Source organism: Seriola dumerili, unplaced genomic scaffold (genome assembly GCF_002260705.1).
Source record: "Seriola dumerili isolate Sdu_G_001 unplaced genomic scaffold, Sdu_1.0 BDQW01000110.1, whole genome shotgun sequence".
NCBI classification, from domain to species: Eukaryota; Metazoa; Chordata; class Actinopteri; order Carangiformes; family Carangidae; genus Seriola; species Seriola dumerili.
The window spans coordinates 9893762-9918248 of record NW_019174365.1 but is presented as its reverse complement, the minus strand read 5'-3'; the positions used below and the strand labels follow the sequence as shown (position 1 = coordinate 9918248).

At 45.1% G+C, this 24487-nt stretch overlaps 1 protein-coding gene across 1 annotated transcript; it reads left to right on the top strand.

Annotated features, from left to right (window-relative positions):
- The first annotated feature begins 4079 nt into the window (after positions 1-4079).
- Positions 4080-24455, top strand: LOC111223130 (brain-specific angiogenesis inhibitor 1-like). The gene is given in 31 exon segments (XM_022747158.1): positions 4080-4782; positions 5735-5904; positions 5990-6080; positions 6313-6474; positions 6878-7042; positions 8173-8337; positions 8467-8631; positions 8748-8849; positions 8953-9059; positions 9184-9378; positions 9563-9631; positions 10790-10898; positions 11458-11601; positions 11692-11761; positions 11992-12094; positions 12545-12588; positions 14854-14980; positions 18523-18626; positions 18747-18849; positions 19002-19152; positions 19302-19371; positions 19481-19547; positions 19668-19834; positions 19949-20120; positions 20252-20347; positions 20466-20502; positions 20708-21330; positions 21450-21485; positions 21606-21710; positions 21965-22015; positions 22257-24455. Coding segments are annotated over 31 exon segments (4671 nt in total). The 3' UTR covers positions 22455-24455.
- The last annotated feature ends 32 nt before the right edge of the window (positions 24456-24487 follow it).

Below are 24487 nucleotides of genomic sequence, written 5' to 3'. Positions count from 1 at the left end.
AACTTGAGGCAGGAGAGGAGGGGGGGCGGGGTTGGATATATACCTCCACGAGCAGGCCACAAGGTACACTGAGACTGGATCCACTTGCAGTGCAAAGACCACAAGCAAGAAGACTCCGAAGCCGGGAGTAGAAGTACCAACATTTTATCCTGGAGCTTAGAGAGAAAAAGACAAGCGAGACCACACAGCGTTTGGTTCTACGGACTGTCTGCTGGAGCTCCGATACAACCAATTTGTCACTCCGCTATAAACCAGTTTCTCTGGATATAGCAGCTAAACAAGGTTGGTAGTAAACTCTTTGGAGTTTGGTTAGAGTCACTTTAATTATTCTTTGCTTGTGAGAGTGGACTGCACTGGAACTTGGGATCGACCCACCCGGGGTCCTGCTTGGACCTGGCGCATCCTTTCAGCGGCTTCAAACACTGCGAAAGTTTTGGCCAGAGCACAGATCTGAAGACTTCGAGTCGCGTCAGACTTTGAGATAAACTCAGCAGCTGCTTCCCCGAGCCCGGCGATCAAGACACCTGGGCGAGCGGACAGAGAGCCACTGACGAGACTTGAGAGGAGACGCACTTCCAGGTAAGAAGAGACGACTTTGATTTTACTTTTAAAACGTGTGTTTTGTCTTGTTTTTTTCTGTTTGTTTGTCCGTTTGTATCTTTCGTAAAGAGCCATGTGTTGCTGGTGGACGGAGCGGTCAGAGTTACAGAGTGAGGATAAGTGATGTGTATGAATATTGTCCTGCAGCTTCGGAGTTTGTTTCAGCAGATTTGTCTGTTTCAACTCTCTCTCTCTCTCAAGTTTCTCCACCGGCTTCTGCTCTGCGGATGATCGAGCAACTGTTGAACTATCTTTTGCACCTGTTTCAGCTCCTGTTACCATCTTTCCCATAATGTCTATTTCCCTACAGATGGTTTTTGTTTTTGATTTTTTTGCCCATAAATTCTAGTACCGTATCATGGCTCGTGTGTCGCCTACTATAAGTGTAGTACTGTAGTGGTGCAGGTGAGGTGATGTGGACGATCAGCAGCAGCAGCACAAAGTTCTCTGGTAACAGGTTGCTCAGTAAAACTCTCTGGAACTATTGTATGTGCTTGTATGGTTTAGATTGCAGATGATGAAGATGTTACAGTATTAGTAGCATAATGCAAACCACTAAGTTTTTTTTTTCTCTTAAACTACAATGGTTTGACAACTCAACTTAGAGTTGTTTGAATAACATACAGTCTGCTTTCATCAACTTGCAAAGCAGTCAGTTAACAGCCTCGGCTTCATCAGCTCTGCTTGTTTAGTTTTGCTTAAAGAAAAGAAGGACTCCTGCATCATATAACTCACTGTAGTGATTCCTAAGATCATTGCCCGTCTGCAAGATTGCAAATAAATCCCTTAAATCTGAGCAAACACACAGAGTCTTATAAACTTCGTCCCTAGATGCCTGAGAGATCATGTCAGCAATCTGCGGCAACTTGTTTAGTTCTGCTGTTGGTGGTATTTGCTGTCACATGGATCTGCAACAAAGCTACAAAGTGGTCTAGTTTCTTGCACACGTGTGCAAGTGCTTGCTGCGGGTACAGCAAAAAATACAAGCCTGACCAATTTTGTGGAGAAAGAGTGACTTGTAATGGCTACAAAAATGGCTTTTATTTCTCAGGTTTGCTTCAGCAAAAGAGAGCAACTTGTAAAGAAAAGAATGAGGTTAGGAAATTGTGATTGTCGGTCTGGCTTTATCCATCTATTGCATTCACACACACACACATATACACACACATGTAAGGCAAAAATGTATCATTCAATACAGACAAAAACATTCAGACTGAACAGCTCAAATGTTACAATTTAGTCATTGTAAGTCTGGCTGGAAAATCATAAGACTTCCAGGTGTATCATCAGATAAACAGTAATATATATCTTTTCATTGCTTTCTAGTGTTGTCATACAAATTACTTCAACATCTGCAGTCAGGGAAAATGTCACACATCTCATCAAATGTCTGCACACGCCTTATTGCTTTATAATGCAGTCTTGCTTCTCTTGGTTTTATACACCTCATATGAGCTGTGTACAGCTTTCTGTATCTGTGATGACACAGGTTACTACAAAACTGTGCACGCTGGCATAAATAGAGAGCCTGTCGCTGATGGTAATTTTTGCAGTTCTTCACTGTTTTTCACACTGATCTGCAAAAAAAAAAAAAGTAAATCCTGTCTCCATAACAACAAACTGCTCTGCTCTGCTTTGCAGATATGTTGTCGACGACAGCAAATTTACAGGCAAGAGGGAGGGACAGAAGGGACGGTGGGGAAAAAAAAAAAGTGAGGGACTATGTGGAAAAAGAGCAACACAGACTCCCGAGTTCTCCTACGACAGCTGGACCGCTTTCTTTTCACTGTGTGCCTCATCAGATGCCCATTCATGGAGCTTCCGGTTGTTGGGAGGCGGGAGAGAGGCACCCACCTACACAAAGCAGAGGTCTTTGCTGTGTGTTGCTCACAGAGAGGAGAGGGAGGCAGAGAGGGAGGCAGAGAGAGATGTGAAAAGAGATGTGAGGAATGTAATTATGAGTTCCCTGCCTGAAAAGTGCAGGTGCTTCTCAAAGTGAATGTCAGCGTAGGCATCAATTGTGCTGCTGTGTCTCTGCGCTGCCCCGTCTTTATGATTAACCTCTCGGTCACATAATACAAATACAGGTGTTTACTGGTAAGCCTTAAACAACACCTTAAGCTTCCTTCATGCAGACATTATCCAATTCTTGACCATACCTTTATGTGTTGTAGTTTAACAGGATGATGTCCGTGGTCTGTTCTACTGACAATCATGAGTGACAAAGGAAAGGAAAAGTACGAAAACATGAGAGGGCAGAAGAATAGCCCCGAATTCCTGTGAAAGATGTTGCTGAGCAACAGTGTTTCCTCCTCTCGTCTGAGCTCCAAGGAGCATCTCCTGTCGTTTTAGCCAGTCCAGTCGACTACAGAGATCTTGATATTGACTCTGCGCTCTTTCTCCAGGCAGGGTGCACGGTCATTCAGAGGCACAGGTCAGGGTGTAATCTGCATAAAGCTTGTTTGCACGATGATTATCATGGGAAAAGATAGATTGAAGACAAATTAAGAAAATTATGAATGCTTCATTTGAATGCATGCAGCTCCTCTGCAGAGCAGGACACACAGTCATGATTAGAGTAGGTTTTAGTGATTTCACAAGTTTAAAACCTGCACACTCCTGCTTTTACATGCATGCATTTGCATTAATATGCAAGAGTCATTTGTCATTCTAGGAGCATGGTTTGTATGCTCTGGTATGTAATGCACTTTATGAAACCCTACAGCAGGGTATGTAATCACACTTTGCCACTGACACAGACTATCCATTTCTCTTGTTTACCACTCAATAGGAGGAGTGCATTGTACAAATAACGGAACTAATAAGCGTCTGTGGTTGCCAGTGGCAATGCTTCTATGGACGTCAGACTGACGCACATGATTCGCAGTTCAGTTCAGTGTGTGGGAGGAAAGAGCAGGGGCTTGGAGATACCAGCCTGCTGTGAAGGACTGTAATTGCAGTACCGGAGCAATTATGTCCCGAAGAACTGGGCATTTTAGATCATCGAATCTGCCCTGAAACACTGTGATACTGATAAGAGGCAAATCCCTGATGCATAAATATCAGTTCGACAGTGGGTCCAATTAAAATGCATTTCATGAATATTGTGAAAAAATGCCTTTATTGTGGAGAAAGCTTTTTCTCCTGCATACTGATATATATATATATATATATATATATATATATGTATATATTTGGGGTTTTTTCTAATTATTTAGATGTTGGAATACACTGACAGATTTTTTTCCCTCTTCTTCATTCCCCAATTTTCTGCAGCTTCCTCGCTGATACAGACATGACAGATTGTCTGAAGCACTAAAACCTACAAGTCCATCAATTCTGCAAGAGGGGTTGTGAAGATAAGTCCGAAGATCTGAAGCAAGTGCAGTAACTTGCAACAAAGAATTCAAAGAAACAACCTGGTTAAACCAGCAATCACAGAAACAAGAACATCAACATCGTCTGTCAAAGCCGACCCAATGGCGCGGTCAGCTCTTACCGGCCCCTGCGTGGCCCTCATCCTGCTCTTCTTCGGTTTGACCTCCTGCACTCCCTCCGGCCCGGCCTCCGCCACCTGCGCCACCCTGGAACAGAGTCGCTTCTTCGGTGTATTCTCCTCTACGACCACCCTGCCCTCCACACCATGCTCCTGGACCCTGCAGAACCCTGATCCTCGCCGCTACACCGTCTACATGAAAATTACCAAGCCCACCGACTCCTGCGTGCCCCGCCAGATCAGGACCTTCCAGTTCGACTCCTTTATCGAGACCTCCCGCACCTACCTGGGCATGGAGAGCTTCGACGAGGTGGTCAGGCTGTGCGACGCTTCAACCACTGTCACCTACCTGGAGTCAAGCAAGCAGTTCCTGCAGATTCGCAAAGTGGCACCAAGGAACGGACTGGAGATTGTGGAGGGAGAGAGTGATGTCAGCGATTTCAAGGCCGAGTTTCTGGTCGTGGGGAAGAGGAACCCAAGTATGCCCGCCTGCCAGATGCTGTGCCAGTGGCTGGAGAAATGCCTGTCCAGTAGCACCCATGATAATCCCTGTGGCATCATGAACACCCCCTGCCAGTGCTGGGAGGCCCCAAAGAGGAAACCAGGAAGCTGCTACAGGGGCGGTGTCTACGTTGAGAGATGCCTTCCAGTTCCCAGAGACAATGGACGCGATGCTGAGATTATCAGTAAGTTTGTAATACGTTAGGTTTTTGTTTTTTTTGGTTTGTAAACTTTTTAAAATGTGATGGAAAAACAAGATGTTTAACCAAACATCTCACCTCAAACAAAACCAAGGTGTTCCCTTGTGTTTGTTGTGTTGTTTTGTAAAGACCTCCACCTTGTTAGACTGTTTATGGGGGGATCATGTTCTCCAAGGTCCCACAGCTCTGCAGGCTGTCTCCAGCCCTGCAATCACTCAGTGTTTGTGTCTTAGGAGCTGCTGAGGGTAATGATCCATGTCTGTGGAGCAGGGGCACAGGCGGAGGATGTGCACTCTGACACCACAGAGTAATGAGAAGTAAATGAAAGGTGTTACAGATTTGCCAGTGCACCTTAAGGCCTAAGTGGCAGGATCCCCTGAACTGCACACATCACCAGCTCTCCATTTTGTCTTAGGTAGGCATGTTAGGTTGGCAAGGAGTCGGAGGTTGTGGAGAGATAGAGGGCATGTTTGTGTGTTAGGATGGATGGGGTGGGTTGGATTGGGTTGGGGGGGGTCAGAAAAGAGCACAAAGAGCTCACAGTCAGCTGGCAGCGGAAATCGAAGTGCAGCACTTCTGGTCGTCATAGCAACCCGCCTGTCAGCCTTACACACCGCTCTGCCGTGGTTCACACAGTGAGTGGTTAAAAGCGAACAATCACCATTTCAAATGAAATATCTATCGGCGTGAGTGCTCGGTACTGCTCACAAAGAATCGTCCTCGCTCATTCTTCACGCATAAAACAAATATTACTCACTTCCTCTTCTTACATATGAAGTTTACAAGTTTACAAAGGGAGGGTTTTTTGAGTCATGCTTTTGCACACTTTTTGTACAAAGAAAGTTTCACACAACCTAATGTTAACTATAATGCTGTAATTTCATTCAGTGCCAGTTCCAAACCTTGCTCAATATCTTTTCTCATGCCTTCCTTGCAGAGGGCTGGGCTGGTTGGGGCCGCTGGTCCGTATGCAGCCAGGAATGTGGCGGCGGAGTCCAGGTGCGCAGCAGAGCCTGCCAGCCCGAGGACAGTGTGTGCGAGGGAACAGTTGAAGAGGGGCGGGCCTGCAACCCTCAGCCCTGCATTGGTAAGCCCACCTGTCATTTAGTCATTCAGCCGGGAGCACTTGGCTGCAGATGGCTCGGATGCAATGCAATAATCATGCAATTTTCAAATTCTCTCAGGCAAGGAGCGCAACAGGAGCCAGGGTCTGCGGGCCATCATTGGTTTGAAGAGAGACAATGTTGATGATACCCACCATGGAGTTGTTGCAACTCAAACAGGTGAGATAGGAAGGTGGTTAATGGACATTTTAGACACTGTGGTGTAGTTGGGGATTATTAATTTATACATAATGCAGATTTTGCAGAGGTGAATGCAAAGAATCAATGGCTTACTGTAAAAAAAAAAAAAGAAAACAGTTCAACCACAGATGCTAAAGGTGGACCAGAGAATCTTTTTGAGTGTTTATTGCTTGGTGTGCAGACCCCCTAATTCATGTTTTCTCCACTGTAGACACTAAGACCGACGAGTGGTCCTCCTGGAGTTCGTGTTCAGTCACCTGTGGGGAGGGATGGCAGAGCCGTACCCGCGTCTGCGCTACTTCCTCCTTCACCACCCAGTGCACTGGACCCCTGCGTGAGAACCGGCCCTGCAACAACACAGTCGTCTGCCCCGGTGAGTGTCTGGTTCTTCCTCTCTGATGTGAGCGAGAAAATGTTAGGACTGCACTTTCTGAAGTACGCAATTGAGGTAAAAGCCATTATCCCTAAATGATTTCCATTTGTACAGTATCAGTCCCAAAGGAAAAGTAGATGCAGAAAAGCAGACAAGCGAGAGAGGCATTTTTGAGCTTTCACACACTGAGATTTTGATTGCAGAAAAGAGGCTGCAATTCAATATCAAGTAAAGTTCCCTAATAGTTTGTAGATGTAGGGATTGTGTGGAGGACTGCCCCACCTAGTGGAGAGTTTACAAAATATGCCTGTAGTGCATAGCCTGTGAAACCTCAAAATGAGTCACAATACCACAAATTCCAACTTCTTTCATCAAACAATACCTGTTTGTAACCCATGTGCAGTGGATGGTGCTTGGGATGAGTGGACCCCCTGGAGCCTGTGCTCATCCACATGTGGTCGTGGTTACCGCGACCGTACCCGCACATGCAAGCTGCCCCAGAATGGAGGAGAGCCTTGCCGCGGCCCTACAAGACAAACCAAGTTCTGCAACATCGCTGTCTGCCCAGGTGAGTCAGGGATCTGAAATCATTGCAGACTCGTATTCGTGGATATATATATATATAATGCAAAAGAAAAAAACAGATTATAATTGTTGTTTCTTCTATGAATCACTGTAATCATCTGCTACCATACTTAAAAACCCAAGACAACTGACTCTGGCTGTGATATGTGATCGTTCGGTTAACTGATTCATATATAAGAGCTAATGAGACCACTTATTGGCATCACCACTGTCATAAACAGCAACTGCAGTGGCAGGTTGACATCTGACGCATCAACACAATAAAAGCCTCTGTGGGGGATTAGTCAGTAGCTTTGTAATAACTGTCAGTGACTCATACTTTGCTCATGGTCACTCAACATATTAGAAGCTTAATTCATTCCTACTTTGCCACCTACCCATGTGCAAACAGGACTGAACTCATTTAGAAGTCACAGCTGCAGTTTGCACAGATTGTACACCTTTTCCACACCAGGTTTGGTGATTATCATAAGTACTACATGTGCTGTTAGTTGAGAAGTGACTTTTTTGCTGCAGTTGCACATTAGCATCAGCAGATGTCTCTCTGTGCACCACAGCTCAATTACTGCCAGTGTCTGACACACAGGATGGGCTGTTAGGCAAAGTCATTATTGAGAGATGATTGCATATTTCATTTGAAACTGAAAGACTCAGGAAATTAAGTCATGCCTTAATGGTCTATTTAGCATGATAGAAATTTTATTTTGACCAATCTAAGTTTTTAAGACTGCACACTATTTTTTAAATCTATTTTACAAGGCAACATATAATAGGAATTGTGATTGATTTTTTTTTTCTTCTATTTTTGAAGTGTTTTGATCTTTTGAGACCATTATACTCCCAAACTGAAATCTAATGTCCATTATGAGATAAACTTGATTTTAGTTTTAAGGACAGTGGATATAAGAGGTTGAGAGGCACATACAGTCATGCTTGGACGACAGATAACCGAGCTCCAACTTTCTGTTTCACTTAAACTCAGCTAAAGTAGGTCATGTGAAATGTTAATAGCATCAGTGAGTGTGCCGTGATGCCTGTGTGGCCTGAGGGTCTGTCTTGTCCTTGCACCCACTATAACTCTGTCTGCGTGTATGTTCATCTGCTTCCCTCTAGTGGACGGATACTGGAACGAGTGGTCTGCCTGGAGTGCATGCTCTGCTTCTTGCTCTAACGGCACCATGCAGAGAACACGGGAGTGCAACGGGCCATCCTACGGCGGCTCTGAGTGCCACGGCAGCTGGAAAGAGATGAGCAACTGCTTCCTGAAAGACTGTCCCGGTAAAAAAAAAAAAAAGAAGAAAGAAACTGTATTTTCAGATTCAAGCAACACTCAAGTCCAATTAAAAATATATATGAAGTAGACATATCACTGCCCAGAGTTCATGTTGTGCAATATTGTGTCTTTAGTTGATGGACGCTGGCATGCATGGAGCTCATGGGGCAGCTGCAGCAAGACTTGCGGTGGAGGCATTCAGCAGAGACAGAGAGTCTGTGAGGGGCCTTTCTTTGGTGGAGAACCTTGCCCCGGTGAAAAGGGAGAGCAGAGGCGTTGCAATGAGAAGAGATGCCCTGGTTAGTGACTCTAATACGTAGCAATGGATGATGGATAAGCGTGGCTTCACTATAATACAGTCCAATTAGCAAATAAATTAGTCATCGCATCATGCATTATTCTTGTAACCTTTCAGAGCCCCATGAGATCTGCCCTGAGCAGAACACTGGAGATGTTGTGTGGAAGAAAACCCCCGCTGGAGACATGGCTGCCATCGCTTGCCCTTCTGATGCCTCAGGTACAGTGGCAGTGAAGACAGTGATGATTTGTTTCACTTTGCTTTGCTTGGATATGTAAAACTGTTTGTCATGCCAACTACAAGGACTTTCTTTCATGAACAGGTATGATTCTGCGCCGGTGCACCCTGGACGCCGTAGGTCTTGCCTCCTGGGAGAGCCCAACTCACATCAAGTGTGTCTCTGAGAACTATGACAACATTCAGATGCTGGTAAGATGCTGCCCTGATGATAATGTTAAATGCCCCATCTCTTAATAGGGCTAATTTCTTAGTAGTGCAGTCAAACCAGCGAATGTCAGAGGGTCAGATTAACCTCTTGACTTGTCTTCTGTAGTCAAGGGACTACATCTCCAAAGCGCAGATGGGGCAGAGCGTGGACGGGGTCGCTGAGGTGATTTCACGCCTGAGATTCTCCTCTGATGAAGGAGCCAAGTACAGCGGCGACCTCTTGGCCATCATGGAAATCCTGAAGAACACCACCGAACTGTACAAGGGAACCAGGCTGAGACTGAGCAACGCTGATGTCGCGGTAAGATGAGCTCTTGTTAGTTAACCACTGAAAGGATTCTTTCATTCTCAACAACGTGCTACATATGTACATATTTAAGAAATAATAACATCACCTCTCTTATGCTTCTCTGGCCAAAAATAGTTTCTAATTAAGATGGATTTGGTATCTTCTTACACCTTTGACTCCATTTAATGATCTGCAGAATTACGTCCAGACCATCAGCAACTTACTGAAGGAGGAACATCGTGACAAATGGGAAGAGGCACAGCTGGTACGTGAGAAGAGGGTGTTTGTATGAGAGGGGGGAAAAAATAAGTCTGTCATGCTAATGTTCTTGTGATGAGATGAGTGTGTGTGGGACAATTTGAGTGAGAGAGAGAGAGTTGTTGGGGTGTGTATGAGAGAGTTGAGAGAGTATCAATGACTGGCGTGCTTGGGCTGATTAACACTCCCACGATTTGAATACAATAAGAATATGACGTCCAGAGTTAAAAAGTATCTCAGATTAGACAATTACAAGAAAAAAAAGCATTAAATTAAACATCTACAGCCTGACTTATCATTTAGCACTACCTTTTTTTTTCTTTTTTTTTTTTTTTTTATTAATTCCTAAGTTATTCTTCCAACAGACTAAACAGGACTTTGTCTAGTTTGGCCACCTGTTGATATATTGCCCCCCCCCCCATTTCATGGCACTCTCTGTGTTCCTGTTAAAGTGAGTGAGGAAACAGTTCCTACTAATAAAGTTCCCTGAGAAACTGTCTGTTTACAACAACAACAACAACAAAAAAAAAAAAAATTAGACAAACAGAAGGCTTCCACTGCAGAGCGTGAAACCCATATTTGTGCACAAATTGAAAACTGGATGGTGAAATAGCAAGGCCACTGCGACCAGAGAAAGCGAACACTCAAAAGGTGACAGCGAGAGAGGCTGAATCCAGGAGAGTCACTACGCCCACTTTGCAATCTGCGAGTCTCTTACATGCCATCTTACATACCGATGGCAGTTGTAAGGGGACGCAGACAGCACATCGCATAGAAGCACACACCTTTGCGCCCACATCACTGCAGTTCTGCGTCAGAGACACGCAAGTCAGGCAGCCCTCCCTTCCTCTGAGCGAGTGGGAGAGGACAAAAAAACCAGAGTATGAATCAACAGTCTGCCCATTTATGGCCTTAAGGAAGTTTGGAGGTTGCATAGCAGCAAGAAGTGTTTTTTTTTTTTTTTTTCACTCTAATACTGAGAGCTCTGAAATAATAAATACAAGCTGGACTGACACAAGAATAGGAAATGTAGATATGGACATGAAATCAATAACCTTGTTAGTTGCATGTAAAGAAACTAGATGAATGTGCCACTGCCCTTTCCTCATACTTTCCCTCTTCTTAAATCTCTCCTTCCTTCTGTTTTGTTTTTTGTTTTCTGCAGATGGGTGTCAGCATTAAGGAGTTCCTCCGCCTTGTGGAGGACTTTGTGAACATGATCGGTATGCAAATGAGCGGCTTCCAGGACATTTATGAAGTCACCGAGAATTTTGGTGAGCCTTAATTTCCTCTGCCAGCTGCTCTCTGCTCATGTCTAGTCAGGATGATTTGTCCTTTCTGCAGCCAGAGAGTGCATCAATCTTAATCTCGCCCTCTGAATCCGAGTCCATGCGAGCAGCAGCAGAATGCATCAGTTATCGCTTTGACAGTGTGTCAAGCCCATGAGCGATACCATATCACTTGTGCCATCTCCCAAGATGTCGTGCATCTAATCATAAGTATATTTCACAGAACACATACACGAACTTATCAATCTGTCGAATACGGCACTGTAAGAGTAACTGTAAAGTTCACACTCTGAATCACTGTGACTTGTGGGGCTGTTTTGGCTCAGTGAAGGTGACATTCCTCACTGGATTTAGTGGGAGATCACTTCTCCGGTCGGACACACGTGACGCATGAAACAAAAATGTCCTTGGCAGCGTTTGCTTCAGTTCATTGAGACGATTCTTAAACCAACGCAGTGTAGATAAGAAACTGCGTAGAGTTAGATGACCTCTAAGTGCTTTTTCACTAACTAAGCCTCTGTCTGTCAATCTCCGCCCGTCTTAGTGCTGAGCATCCACAAGCGCCCGGCAACTACAAACTCCAACTTCACCTTCCCTGTGAAGGGCTGGAGGGGCATGTTGGACTGGGTTAGGACCTCCGAGGAGAAGATCTCAGTTTCCCGTGATGCTTTGTCCATTAAACAGTCTGGTAAGAGATATCAACAAAAATTTTCTTTGAAGATCAACTGATGTTCAGTCTTATGAATTTGAGTCCAAGCATGCATTTTATTCTTTCCAGATGGCAATGATGCTTTTGTGACTGGCATCGTCCTCTACAGAAACCTCGCTTCTATCCTGTCCTTCCAGAGGTAATACAAATTTTGTGTATGAAACTGGCCTTCCATGAAATACATTTTGTAGTCACAAGATGGCACTCCTTTCTGAAAGATTCGCTACCTCTATATTTTCTCCTACATTTATTGTCTCATCTTTTAATATAAGGCCTTACAAATACCCCACATCACCTTGACCACATTGATTCATGCTATAATGTCTCACTTGCACCACGCTGACTGTGTCATTTCCTCTTTCTCCACAGTAACACCACCCTGCTCAACTCCAAGGTGGTGACAGTGATCGTCAACCCCACAACATCTCTCTTGTCGTCCCCCGTTGAGATCGAGTTCCCCCACCTCCAGAATGTAAGCCTCTAATGATTACCCCATCTAATGGAGCATTATGAGAAAAAATATCAGCCCCCCCCCCCCGCCTCCGGGTGTTCGCTCACCGCAATGCACAGAGCCTGACATTTGGTTGACATTTGCAGTGACACTGTGGATTTTACGTATACTTGCTGTCAGTTGAAACCCGGCAAAGAACAGAGTAACCAAACGGTCAGTTGATGATGATGATGATGATGATGACAAGTCATGTGCAGTAATTGGTCTCTGTAGCTGACAAGAAGCTGTTTTTAGTTTCGCACATGTATTACGGGGGAGGGTGGCGAGAAAATGTGGGCAGGTGGCTGGCGGCAAGCTGTTGCATCTCACACGTTTTGTAGTACAGTGTCCCAACCTACACGTTTCCCTTTTCTGCAGAGATTCCTCACACTGACGTCTTCCATCTGCTTCTCTGTTTTTTTTTTTTTGCAGGGCACCATGAATGAGACGTGCCTCTCATGGGACGAGAGCGAAGCGTAAGTGTTGACCACAGTTGTTTTTCCTTGTAAACGTGCATCTAACCATCGCTCTCGCATCTCTCTCCTATCCTGGGTGGCCTCATCAGCCGATCCGTGGGCTTGTTGGTTCCTTCGGTCACTGCATATGAATATTCAACCGCCCTTGATCGTACACTCACCTCAGCCATTTCTCAGTCATTTCTGACAAGGGGGACAGAGCAATGCCACAACATGTCGGCCCATCTCCCAGCCAGAAGCGACGGGCTTCACTCAGCTGTCTGACATACTTAACTGCATGACACACAGACTTAAGGAATGACAACGCCAACGACCCACAGTGGTCCTTCGCTGAGTGACACTCCGCTGAGATCTAATGGTCTCCTGCATTGCTTAAAGCATCCTGAGGAGGGAAAAATACGCAGGCAACACTTGAACGCAGCATCCCTATAGGGCACAGCACAGAGTTTCAATCTAAAGACAATGGCAGCTCTCCCTCCCTCTCCTCTCAGCCATGTTCATATGTCACTGCCACAGATAAAGGCTGTGGCGCTTGGGAGTTTTTAAAGATGCTTACGTGCATTTGAATGACTTATGAAAGCGGCTCCTGGTGGCCTGGCCTGGATCAAACAGCCCCAGGCTACACTCTGCCCTCCTGAAGAATACACAGGTGCACCATTTGCATTTAGATAGATTTGTGCACTTGTGGAGGATGAGAATGCACCTATGCCCAGACACCCCAACCCCCTATACACACACACACACACACACACACACACACACACATATATTTTTTCACATAAACCATAACAACTAGAGTCAAAGCAAAAGCAAAAATGAATCGAAGGAGAAAATGTAATTAACTCATTTACTTTCGGAGAGAGGGCAATGTGCCTCTAGTCAAATTAGATTCATTTTTGACAGCGGATGTGATTAATGGCAGGATAGAAGCCGTGGAAATGGCAGAGGAGGAAGCTCTGGCTGGGGGCAGAGTTTGGGGTCAATGCTTGTTTGCAGAGCTGCATATGTTTGTGAGCGTTCTGATCACAGGAAGAAGTCAATTATCTCCTCTGCCACTCAGATTTAACCAGATGGATACAGATAGAATGATCTTCAGCTTTTTGAGACATGAAAGCGGAGGATAGAGAAAAGCTCTGCATCACACATCACCACACAACATGTAACCCATCTACATGATATGACAACCTTTTCAACATTAGCACGCATTAAACGGTGCAGCCAAGCCTATACTTGGATGCCATTGCAGTTTATAAATGCCATGATGATTTTTCCCACCCATGACACTCTGTACCAGGCTTGCACCCGCTGGCTATGATGCCCCTTTGTGTTCACCAGCCAGTAGGAGCCTGGAGTTGCCGCTCATTGCCCTAACCTCCTCTGTGCTCTCTGGCATCTGCTGCTTGTGCTGCTCACACACAGAAGGCAGATCTTGATTTGTTCTGCTGAAGTCTCAGAACATCTGTAGCAACATACTGTGGATCCAGTGTTTTGGTAGAAGTTGATTCGAACTCATTGTTTAAGTGCATCTCATTTGAAAGATGGGCTCATTATGAAAGAAGCACTCATTATTGATTTTACTTTGTAATGTAATGGATTCTTTTTTTTTTTGTCTGATCAGACTTAGCACTTAGCAAGAGAGTTTAATAGGAACAAATCCTGCACATATATAAGGTCAAAAATGCCTTAATTTATGTACACTGATAAAGTGCAGTGTAGATTTCCTCACAACAGAGAAAGAAAACATCATAATCCAGGTGGTTCTCCCATCCTTGAAAAGAAAGAACACATTGTCCCTTTGTCTCCAGTGCACTGCCCAAGTGTTGCCATTAATCTTCTGTCTACTGAGGAAACATTAACCATAACAAGAAATGGTACAGATAATGCTAATAATGAGATGTATGAAGGCCTATCATCATGGCACAGATGGCTATTAATCACTTAAATGTGAAAGCCATCATCATCAAAGAGCTGCAACTGATCACCTCCTGTTATTTAAAATAATATTTATTGTTCTCACACTGGATCACAGAACTAATATATTAGTATTTAAATGTTATGTAAAATGTGAAAACTATGACTTTTCTATGCATTGGCGTTATTTAAAATTCAATTCAGATATGCCAATCATAAGCACAATTTTCTAAATATGGGGGGGGGGGTAAAAAAAAAAAAAGAAAAAAACATTATGTGGCATTCACATGAGAGATTAGTCAGATCTCTCCTCTCCTAACCCGTCGCTGCCTTTCCCTCTCCTTCCCTGTGCAGTTCCTCTCTGCTTGGGTCTTGGTCTGCTCGGAGCTGCAGATCGGTCCCCGTTCATTCATTCAGAACCAAATGCGTGTGTGACAGCCCCTCCACCTTCGCCATTTTAGCGCGCATCAACTTCGACTCGGTAAGTCTCCTGTCTCTTCACAAATGTTCGCTTGTCTTTTTTTTTTCTTTTGCCAACATCAACATCTTGAATGTTTCGTGTGATGCGTGTGTGTGTGAATGCGGTGCAGTGTGAACGTATAGTACTTGTTGTTTTCGATCGGTTTGCTGTAGCCGCTGCTGCCAGAGCCTCTTTGTCTCCGTGCAGGTGCCGCTGATCGGAGAATTGCAGCCAACCTGATTTTTTTTTTTTTTTTTAATTGAGTGGAAATAACTGAGCAACGTGTTGATATGCAGGAATTACATTTTTGGCTTTAAAATGAAATCAGTATGATTTGCATCGTTGCATGTCGATTGGGCACGAGTGCGTCAATTTGATGCCTATTTGCTTTGCAATAAGCTGCATAATTGACAAAATAATGTTAAATCTATTGCAGCAATAGCTTATGTAGGTGACGATTAAGAAACATTGATCCCGAGTTATCAATCACTCACAATGACTTTCCGATCATTCTGTAACCATTTAATTTCCGATTATGCAGGATTTTGAATTATGCATGTTTATCCTAAGTATACAGAGTTAGTGCGGGGGGGGGGGGGACTTGTGCGCAGCGGATGCTTTGCTTACCGAAATCTAACATTACGCATTGTTGTATTTCATGCGCAAAGACAATGTGTAATTTTCCCCCTGTAGACTGTGCTGCCTCTAAAGCTGCCTGCTCGCTCTCCAGTTGCCTTGGTAACGGCTTCTGCAGGCAAACTCGGCCTGTGTGTTTTTTTTTGTTTTTGTTTTTTTTTTGATAGCCCTAACTGAGATGCTGAGGGAAAAACACACACTCTCACACAGCTCCCTCCTCTCTTCTCTGAACAGCCCCCCAGGACAGAGGAAATGGTCTGTCCATCTCTGCTGTGCATCTGACTGCTGCTGCACACACACACACACACACACACACACACACACACACACACACACACACAAAACACTATCAACAGATGTCTATCAGCTTGAGGAAATGTATATTTTAAGTGCACATTTAGTTCATTTCCTCCTTTTTATTTAGTGTGCAGTCGGTGGCACAACAGATTAGGTGTTTGGACTGCAGTGTTTTTCTGCTGCTAAACCAGTTCAGCCTCGTCTTCTTCTTCTCTCTCTCTCCAACCTGTTGTTTACATCCTAGACTTGATTTGTCCTGCTGTTGCCAGTCTGGACAGTGCCTCCCGTATTTGTTAGAGGCTTCACATACCCCCTCGTTTCAACCTCCCGCGACAGTAAAAAGGCAGCTGCGCCAATCATTTCGTCTGCCAATATATCTGAATTCTCGATTACATCCCCCCCCCCCCTTATCCCTTCCTCCTCCTCCTCCTCTTCCTCCTCCTTCTTCCTCTTCGGCCACAGCAGCAAGTCTGAAAATGCCAGTGAGGTGGACCAATGAGAGACAGACGTCTGGTCATGCCCTGATGCCCCCCCCCCACCCTATCCCACCCCACCCCCCAACCCCGCCTCTCCATCCATCCTTTGATGTGTGCTGTGGACATTTTCAATAACATCTTCCTGCGAGCCACATGAGCAACACCAGCGAGAAGCGAAATGCAGAGAGAAGGGAGTGAGGAGATTTGAAAAAAAGAGCCAGATACTGCAGTGTGTTATCTCTCATTCAACATGGTCAGGGCTCAAGACTCCTGTAGCATCATGTGTGTCGGAAACATGGTGGTCCAGGGGGAGTAGCCCGCATAGTTAGTACAGCAAATGCCCTTGACCAGCGGTGTAACCAACCAACACCCTAAAAAGGAAAAAAAATGGCTAAGGGTTTCTCTGCACATTTTTCTTCCTTTTCCTGCTTCAGATTTGTTCAGAATTAGCACACGTGATTCAGTCAAGGACAGACAGAAGACATGCTTCATATTTAGGTCAAACTGGCTGTCTGGCTTTCACTCAGAGACCTGCGGTGCAAGCATCAACCCAGATATAGAGATTGGGAAGAGAGGGAACAGAACATACTGTATCACCCGCGTTATATATATATATATATTTTTTTTTTTTTCTTCTCCTAGATACGGTAAAGGCTGAAGCAAAAAGACTGCTCACCACTCTGCTATCTGCCATCTGTTTTGGGGCGCTTCTGATGTAGTTGGCTAGATTTTGAAACAAATTTGCCACACTAAATTAGTCTTTGGCTGCCGTAGGCCGGCCTTCACCAGCTGTGCTTTGATATCAGTCGAGTCTATGTGGGGCATATATTGAGACGGAGAGGAACAATCCTGCAAGGCTCAATGTTGTACCATTTAAATTCTGAGACACTATCAACAATGGCAGAAGTATTAGAAGCTATGCTTCACATACGCTTGCAATATAAGAATTTATGACCATCATAAATCAAATGAAGGCCAAAGCGGTGTCCATGTCTTTCCCCTCTGTCTGTGCTAATTTGATACCTGCAGATTTATTATATTTCAGGCCATTCTCTCACTCACCTTTTGGAGCCACTTAGCCCTTTCTCGCCCGTTTCCCTCTCAACTCATTATCCAAAATATAATCTCGCCATTTGGCAACGAGGACTTCTCCATTCACAGCCCAAACAACTGTAATCTACCTCACATGCTTTTGTGGTGATGACAACTTCATCGGAGGTGTTAGATTAGCTCAAAGCCTTATTAAAGCCACCAGAGTAGGTGTGAGACGGACGGTAAAACCACACAATTAGCTGCTGGTGATTTGTAGGTGTGTTAGCGAGGCAGCGAGGGGCTTTGTGAAGTCTGGAGGAGCTAAGATTTGTGTGTGCGGCAGTGACCCATCGGCCCTCCGGGTGAATGAGCAGCAGGGAAGACGGGCAAAAGACAATCCCTTCTCCGTTTCCTCCACCAGAGGTCCGGTGCCAGGGCTGCTTTGAAACATGGGACGGTCACCACCGCTGGCAGTGGCAGGCGCTAAGCTGCTGTCAGAGATCAGAAGGGCAGGTGGTGGCAGATTAATGCACAAGCGATAATGGTCCACCTGTTCACGCCTGCAGGGATGAGCAAGGAGCTGCTAGTTGGCACAATGCACGACGCCAACATAGTGTGAAAATGCTAAAGGAGAAGGGGAAAAGATGAGCTCAGGACATCTGACGTATTATTAGAAGGTTGTTGTAGCAGTTCAGACTAATGACTGAATACAACAACTCCCCCCTGAACTGCCCCTGGGACTTCAACACCCACCTCACCACACCCCACCCCACCCTCCACGCTTAGCAGATAGAGATATATGTGCAGCGTCCTCCTCGCCTCATTTGCTGACTCAAAAGCTCAATGGAGAAACGCAGTGACCCTGACCATTTGTTTAGTTTGCCTCTCCATCTTTCTGACGCGTTCACCTTGGGGTCACCTTGCCTCAGCCGTGGCCTGATTGTGCCATTCAACTGTTTGCCTACAGGGAGCTGTCTGCTATTCCAGATAGCGCACACCCAGAGGCTTCGCTAGTGCGTGCATGTGTATGCGTGTGGGTCTCAGTTTCCCCTCTGCATGAATGTGTATGCGTGTGTGCAATCAGCTCTAAGAGGCATGTTCGGTCTTGTCTCCTCTCTGTAGATCATGGACAAGGCACTGCTCCCGTCCGTGACTCTCATCGTTGGCTGTGGGGTCTCCTCTCTCACCCTGCTGCTCCTCATCATCATCTACGTCTCCGTGTGGAAGTAAGTAACCCTACGAGCACGAGCAAACTCTAGCCACGTCTGCCTCTGACTGGATATGATGTGTGCTCTGGTAATCCTCCCCGGAACTCATTCCTTTCGTCTCCCTTTTCAAAACTCCAGGTACATCCGCTCCGAGCGCTCCGTTATCCTCATCAACTTCTGCCTCTCCATTATATGCTCCAATGCCCTCATCCTTGTCGGACAAACTCAGGCTCGCAACAAGGTACGGCACTTCTTCTAGCCAATCCTAACCTCTTCCTTTTTAAACCTCTCTGAAACTCGCTGCTTTGGGGACTTTGGAAGTAGCGGTGCCACTGACACAGATTTCTCATCCTTCCTCTTCCCTTATCTCTCCGTCCTCCCGGGCTCCCACAGGTGGTGTGCACTCTCGTAGCTGCTTTCCTGCACTTCTTTTTCCTCTCCTCTTTCTGCTGGGTGCTGACAGAAGCTTGGCAGTCCTACATGGCTGTCACTGGTCGTCTGCGCAACCGCATCATCCGCAAGCGCTTCTTGTGCTTAGGCTGGGGTAAGAGCACCTGCCTTTAGGTTCATCTCTTCTCTTCTTTTGTTTTTGTCCTCCGCATCACAATAGCTTTTTTCTATTTTTTTCTGTTCTATTTTTTTTTTTTTTTTTACACTCTAACTTTCCCCCCTTGCACATTTTCTATCTTACAGGCCTTCCTGCACTGGTGGTGGCGGTGTCAGTGGGATTCACAAAAGCTAAGGGATACGGCACTGTCAACTAGTAAGTCTCAACCTGCCACTTCTGCTCCCTCCCTTCTCTCTGCATTCAACCAGAGAAACTCTTCCCTTAGCTCAAGCATTAATATTCTCCCTCCTTTTTGTTTTTCTAGCTGCTGGCTGTCTCTTGAGGGTGGACTCCTCTACTCCTTTGTTGGCCCTGCTGCAGCTGTTGTTTTGGTGTGTATACTGACTTCCCGGTCCATCATAATGCGTAGTCTATTTGTAAATGCATTACCCATTATTACATTGTCTCATCCATGTGTTTTTTGTTTTTTGTTTTTTTCTTCTTACAAACAGGTGAATATGGTCATTGGTATTCTGGTCTTCAACAAGCTGGTATCCAAGGACGGCATCACCGACGTGAAGCTGAAGGAGAGAGCTGGGTAGGTCTTATCGATCTTCTGTGTACACCAGAATATTGCGCTTATCGCCCTCATCAGTCCCATTACAGGTGTATTGATGATGTGCTTTGATATCAAGGCTCACAATCAAACAAGAGGAGAGAGTCGAGCTCTGCCTGTAGAGAAGCGGCCTGTATGAGCCTGTCGTGTCTAACCCGTTGTTTTCTCACCCTGCAGCGCGTCGCTGTGGAGCTCCTGCGTGGTTCTGCCTCTGTTGGCCCTCACCTGGATGTCCGCTGTCCTGGCCATCACCGACCGCCGCTCTGCCCTCTTCCAGATCCTCTTTGCCGTGTTCGACTCTCTGGAGGGTTTCATCATTGTCATGGTTCACTGCATCCTGCGTAGAGAGGTAAGAGAAAGCATTCAGATGAGATAAAGTAATGGGCATTAAAACAAAAAAGTTTAGTTGGTTGTCTTTATGAGGTTACATGAGCTGTGTTTTTGAACTTTTTTTTTTTTTCCCCCACCTCCTTCCATTAGGTTCAAGAAGCTGTAAAGTGCAGAGTAGTTGACCGCAAGGACGATGGGAATGGAGACTCTGGCAGTTCCCTTCACAATGGCCACACCCAGCTTATGGTAAATTTCTTGGCTTATTGCCTTTTTAATGTCTTGAGTGCCTCTTGCATTTTACCCCTAAATTGATATGTGCATACATTAAGCACTGATAGAACATCTTTTATTCTTTTATCAGCAGTCTGATAACGAAAAGGATGGAGACTCGAGCAGACAAGGTAAGCCCCTTTTTGCATCAACTTTTTCTTGCCCTTAACCATTTTTCCATTTGCATTTCAATTTCTGTGAGCCTTGCACTTAAAACATCTGATCATGCATAAAAAGACTGTGTTTATTGAACCGTATTTAGACGTGGCAACCATATTTTAGACGTGGCATGGTTCTTGATCATTCTTTAACTCTCTTACCATTTTTTCTTACAAGGAATGAAGAGCTCCTCTGAAGAGAAGATGCCCCCTCCTCAGCTGCCTCTCCCCATGGGCTCCAACTTCCACACCCTGCCATCCAACCCCAGTAAGAGCCACATGCAGGCCGTTCCCGAATATTCCAGCCACACCCTCACCCTGAAGAGAGAGAAGAGCCGGCTGGCCGGAGGAGTCGACCCAACCTGCGGGAAACCTGTGTACGTCTGCGAGGGGGAGCTCTTCAAGCAGCTGGATGCCGATCTCGCTCGGGTTCAGGCCGAGGGCAGCCTCTCTGATGGCAGCGGCTACGTCCTCATGCCCAACACCACCTCCACCCTGAGGTCCAAGCCCAAAGATGACCCGACAAAGTACAACATCAGCGTGGAGCAGCTGCCGCAGGCAAGGCTGATGCACCTCGGCGGGCCCTTTGCCGAGCCCCAGGCTGCCTTCGGGATGAAGTCGATCCCTCCCGACCAGGTCAGCGTGTCGTACTCAGAGAGAGACTCTCCCATCCAGAACATCCACAATATGTCCAGCGAGTCTCACATCACCCACAGCAGCTTGGAGAACACCTTCGAGTCCATGAACTCCATGATGTCCAAGAGTGAGACCATCTCCACACTGTCCATGAGCTCCTTGGAGGTAAGATAGATGGAGTAGTGTGACCTCTCGCAGAATAGTTGCTTCATGAATTTTTGTGCAATATTTCTAATATTCTTCTGAGACTTAACCGCCTTTCTTTGTCTGTCTTTTCCTTGCAGAGACAGAAATCCCGTTATGCTGAGTTGGACTTTGAGGTAAATATTGTTTTAATGCTGTCTGATCTAAAGACTAAAAATAACATGTGATAGATATGAAATGTATAATAGATTCCGTACATTTTGAGAGTAAATTATGTTTTTCTTTGCTTCCTGTAGAAAATAATGCACACAAAGAAACGCCACCAGAACATGTTCCAGGACCTAAACAGGAAGCTACATCATGCTGAGAAAGACAGAGAGTCACCTGCCTCTGACAGCAAGGTAACACATCAGAATAATGTGCTCATCCTCCATTTCCATAAACATTAATTTCCAGGAAATGCAGAGCAATATGGACAAACTGTAAAAAAGAGAAATACAACAGAGGCAATTCTACTTTTAAAATGAAAGATTTGTTGATGTAAGAATGACCTTATAAAACAACCAGTGGCTTGTGTATTGAACTGTGGTTGTCAATACCCTGAGGTCATTTGAATAAGGATGTATTTTCTTCCTTCCCTCCTTCCTTCTTACAGTCTGTGAGATGGAGTGTGTCTTCAGGTGGAAGTGACAAAACGAACCACAGCGTGAGTGTTTATATACAACCTCACACAAATCTCAAATTTACTGCCTATAGACGAGACACAGCATCAGATATTACACTTGCCTCGAGGAGGAATAATTTCCCCAAATGACAATATGACTTTCATTATTAGAAAATCACATTTGATGTAATGAGTCCCATTTCATTTTGATTAAATCAGGAATTGCTCAGGGCTAATGGGTGACACCAAGTGCTAAATGTGGCTCCTCTTTGTGCTTCAACAGGACAAACAGCAGGCTCCACTGGAGAGGCCATGGGAGGGAGTCCGGGGAATACCGCAGTCGCCCCCTGCATGGGTGCGCAAAGACCTGGAGCCCCTAGCTGCCTCACCTCTGGAGCTGCACTCTGTGGATTGGGAGAAAACCAGCACCACCATCCCTTTAGTGGGGCAGGACATCATTGACCTGCAGACAGAGGTCTGAGGGGGAGGGGGGGGGCGAGCGAAGCCACCTGATTTCACCTCTGTCACCTCTTTGGTTTGGGAATGAGATCCTATATGGATAGAGTAGAGGAAACCAAGAAAGGGAGAAAGTGAGAAAGTAGGTCCCACAATCAATGTCTTCAAACCCTCAGCCAGAGCAGGAAGTAAGGGAGAGAAGGAGGGATGGAAGAGTGGAGTTGGTGGTTATGGGATGTTTAATGTAGCTTCTCTGTGTGGACTTAAAAGCATCTCGAGTCCGAGTGCTCCGAAGGGCGAAGGGTTAGTGGAGCGATCAGTGGTTTCCATGGACCAGGACTGGTTGTGGTTCCATTAATGCTTCACTTGGGAGTTCACTGAACCCCTTCAGCCTGGGTTCAGAAGATGTGGTCGACATGTCTGTGCTTCTTTTTTCCTTCAACTCAACTTTGGAGAAAAATTTAATAATATTAAAACGGTGTGTCCTCCCTGCTTCTCGGGAGGAACAACCGGAACTCTTGGCTGCTTCTCTACCAGCCGAGTTACCTTCCAAAATAGGACAAGGCACGAGAGCATAAGGGATCAGTTTCATGTTTGGAGTCCAACACTCTGCACTTTGGTAGATGGCACACACATTTTGGTTTTGTGCCGTGGGTTATTTTATTTTAGTTTATTAGTTTGCGTGTTTATTTGTACTGCTTCATACCTGGAACTGCTTCAACATAACTGAATATGAGACTCTCTACTGAGAAAATAACTCTCCTCTACTGGAGAACAGGTTTAATCATGCTAATAGTGCTTCTCACTGTTGTTACCACCATGGATATTATTATTCCAATGATTACTGTCAGTGTTATGATTATTATTATTATTATTATTGTCATTATTGAGTTTATAGTCTATATTTTGATTTTTCATTCCCCTCATGACTATCAGGCACAAGTTCTATTGTTTTTGTAGACATAAAACATTAGGCTCAAAAAAAAAAAAAAAAGCCTCAGTGCATCTGTAATGTGTTCTGAGCCCATATGGACTGCATCGGGACAAACATACTGAGTGGTGATGGAAGTGGTGGTTAGTTACGCAACATGTCCTGGTTTCTCCAGCATTCTGCTTCGATACCAAAGCACCAGCACCAGAATGAACACGGACTCTCACATGGGAAGAGCAGTGCACTCTGGGGAATGCTGGGTGGAAAAGTTATGGTGGGTGGAGGGGTTACTGTACCCCACCCCCCCCCACCCCCTCTCAGCTGGCACAAGATGCAGGCTCTTCCATGTCGCACGTATGGATTTAAGGGGTCAGCGAGACCTTTCATCATCGCCCTTTTGTTTCTCAGCCTTGCAGGACTCTTGGACCGAACAGAGGCTCCTGACGCTGATGTGACTTCCAGTGCAGCGTCAGGTCCTCGAGACTTCAACACATTTGTGTTTTCAGCCATCAGTGTGAAATAGTGCAATATGATGGGTGCTTGATGCTCAAGCAAGACTGATATTATGATTTAGGAAGTTTTTTCTTACCAATGTTTCAAAACTTTTATACCATCTTCCTCATATTTACGGAGCATATAGATGCTTTATGAGAATATTGTATTAGTAATTCAAGGAATTTATTCGCTAGAGATTTGTTAGCACAAGACTCCATATTTGGAGCTGTGACAGGTAGATACTTGTACTTCTATACAGCAAACATTATATAGAATGAATGATAGCCTATGAATATCTCTAAACTGTGCTTCAGGATATTTGTTATTACTCTCCGCTGTATAGCGATGGGTAATTAAACCTCATGTCTTCTGTAACGGTGTGTTTTTGATAACCTTGTCAGTAACTCAACAGTATGTACTACCAGCCAATTCCCCTGTCCCTTTGAATTCCTCTGTCCTGCCCACAGCCCAACTCATACCTCGAGTTACATGTATTAAATACCCATTTGTATCCTATTGTCACTACACTTTTTATGTTCTGTTTTACCTTCTGTAAATGTACAGTTTTCACAGCACAAAATGAATGTGACTTATTTCTAATAAAACACATCTATATTACATGAAGAATGTGG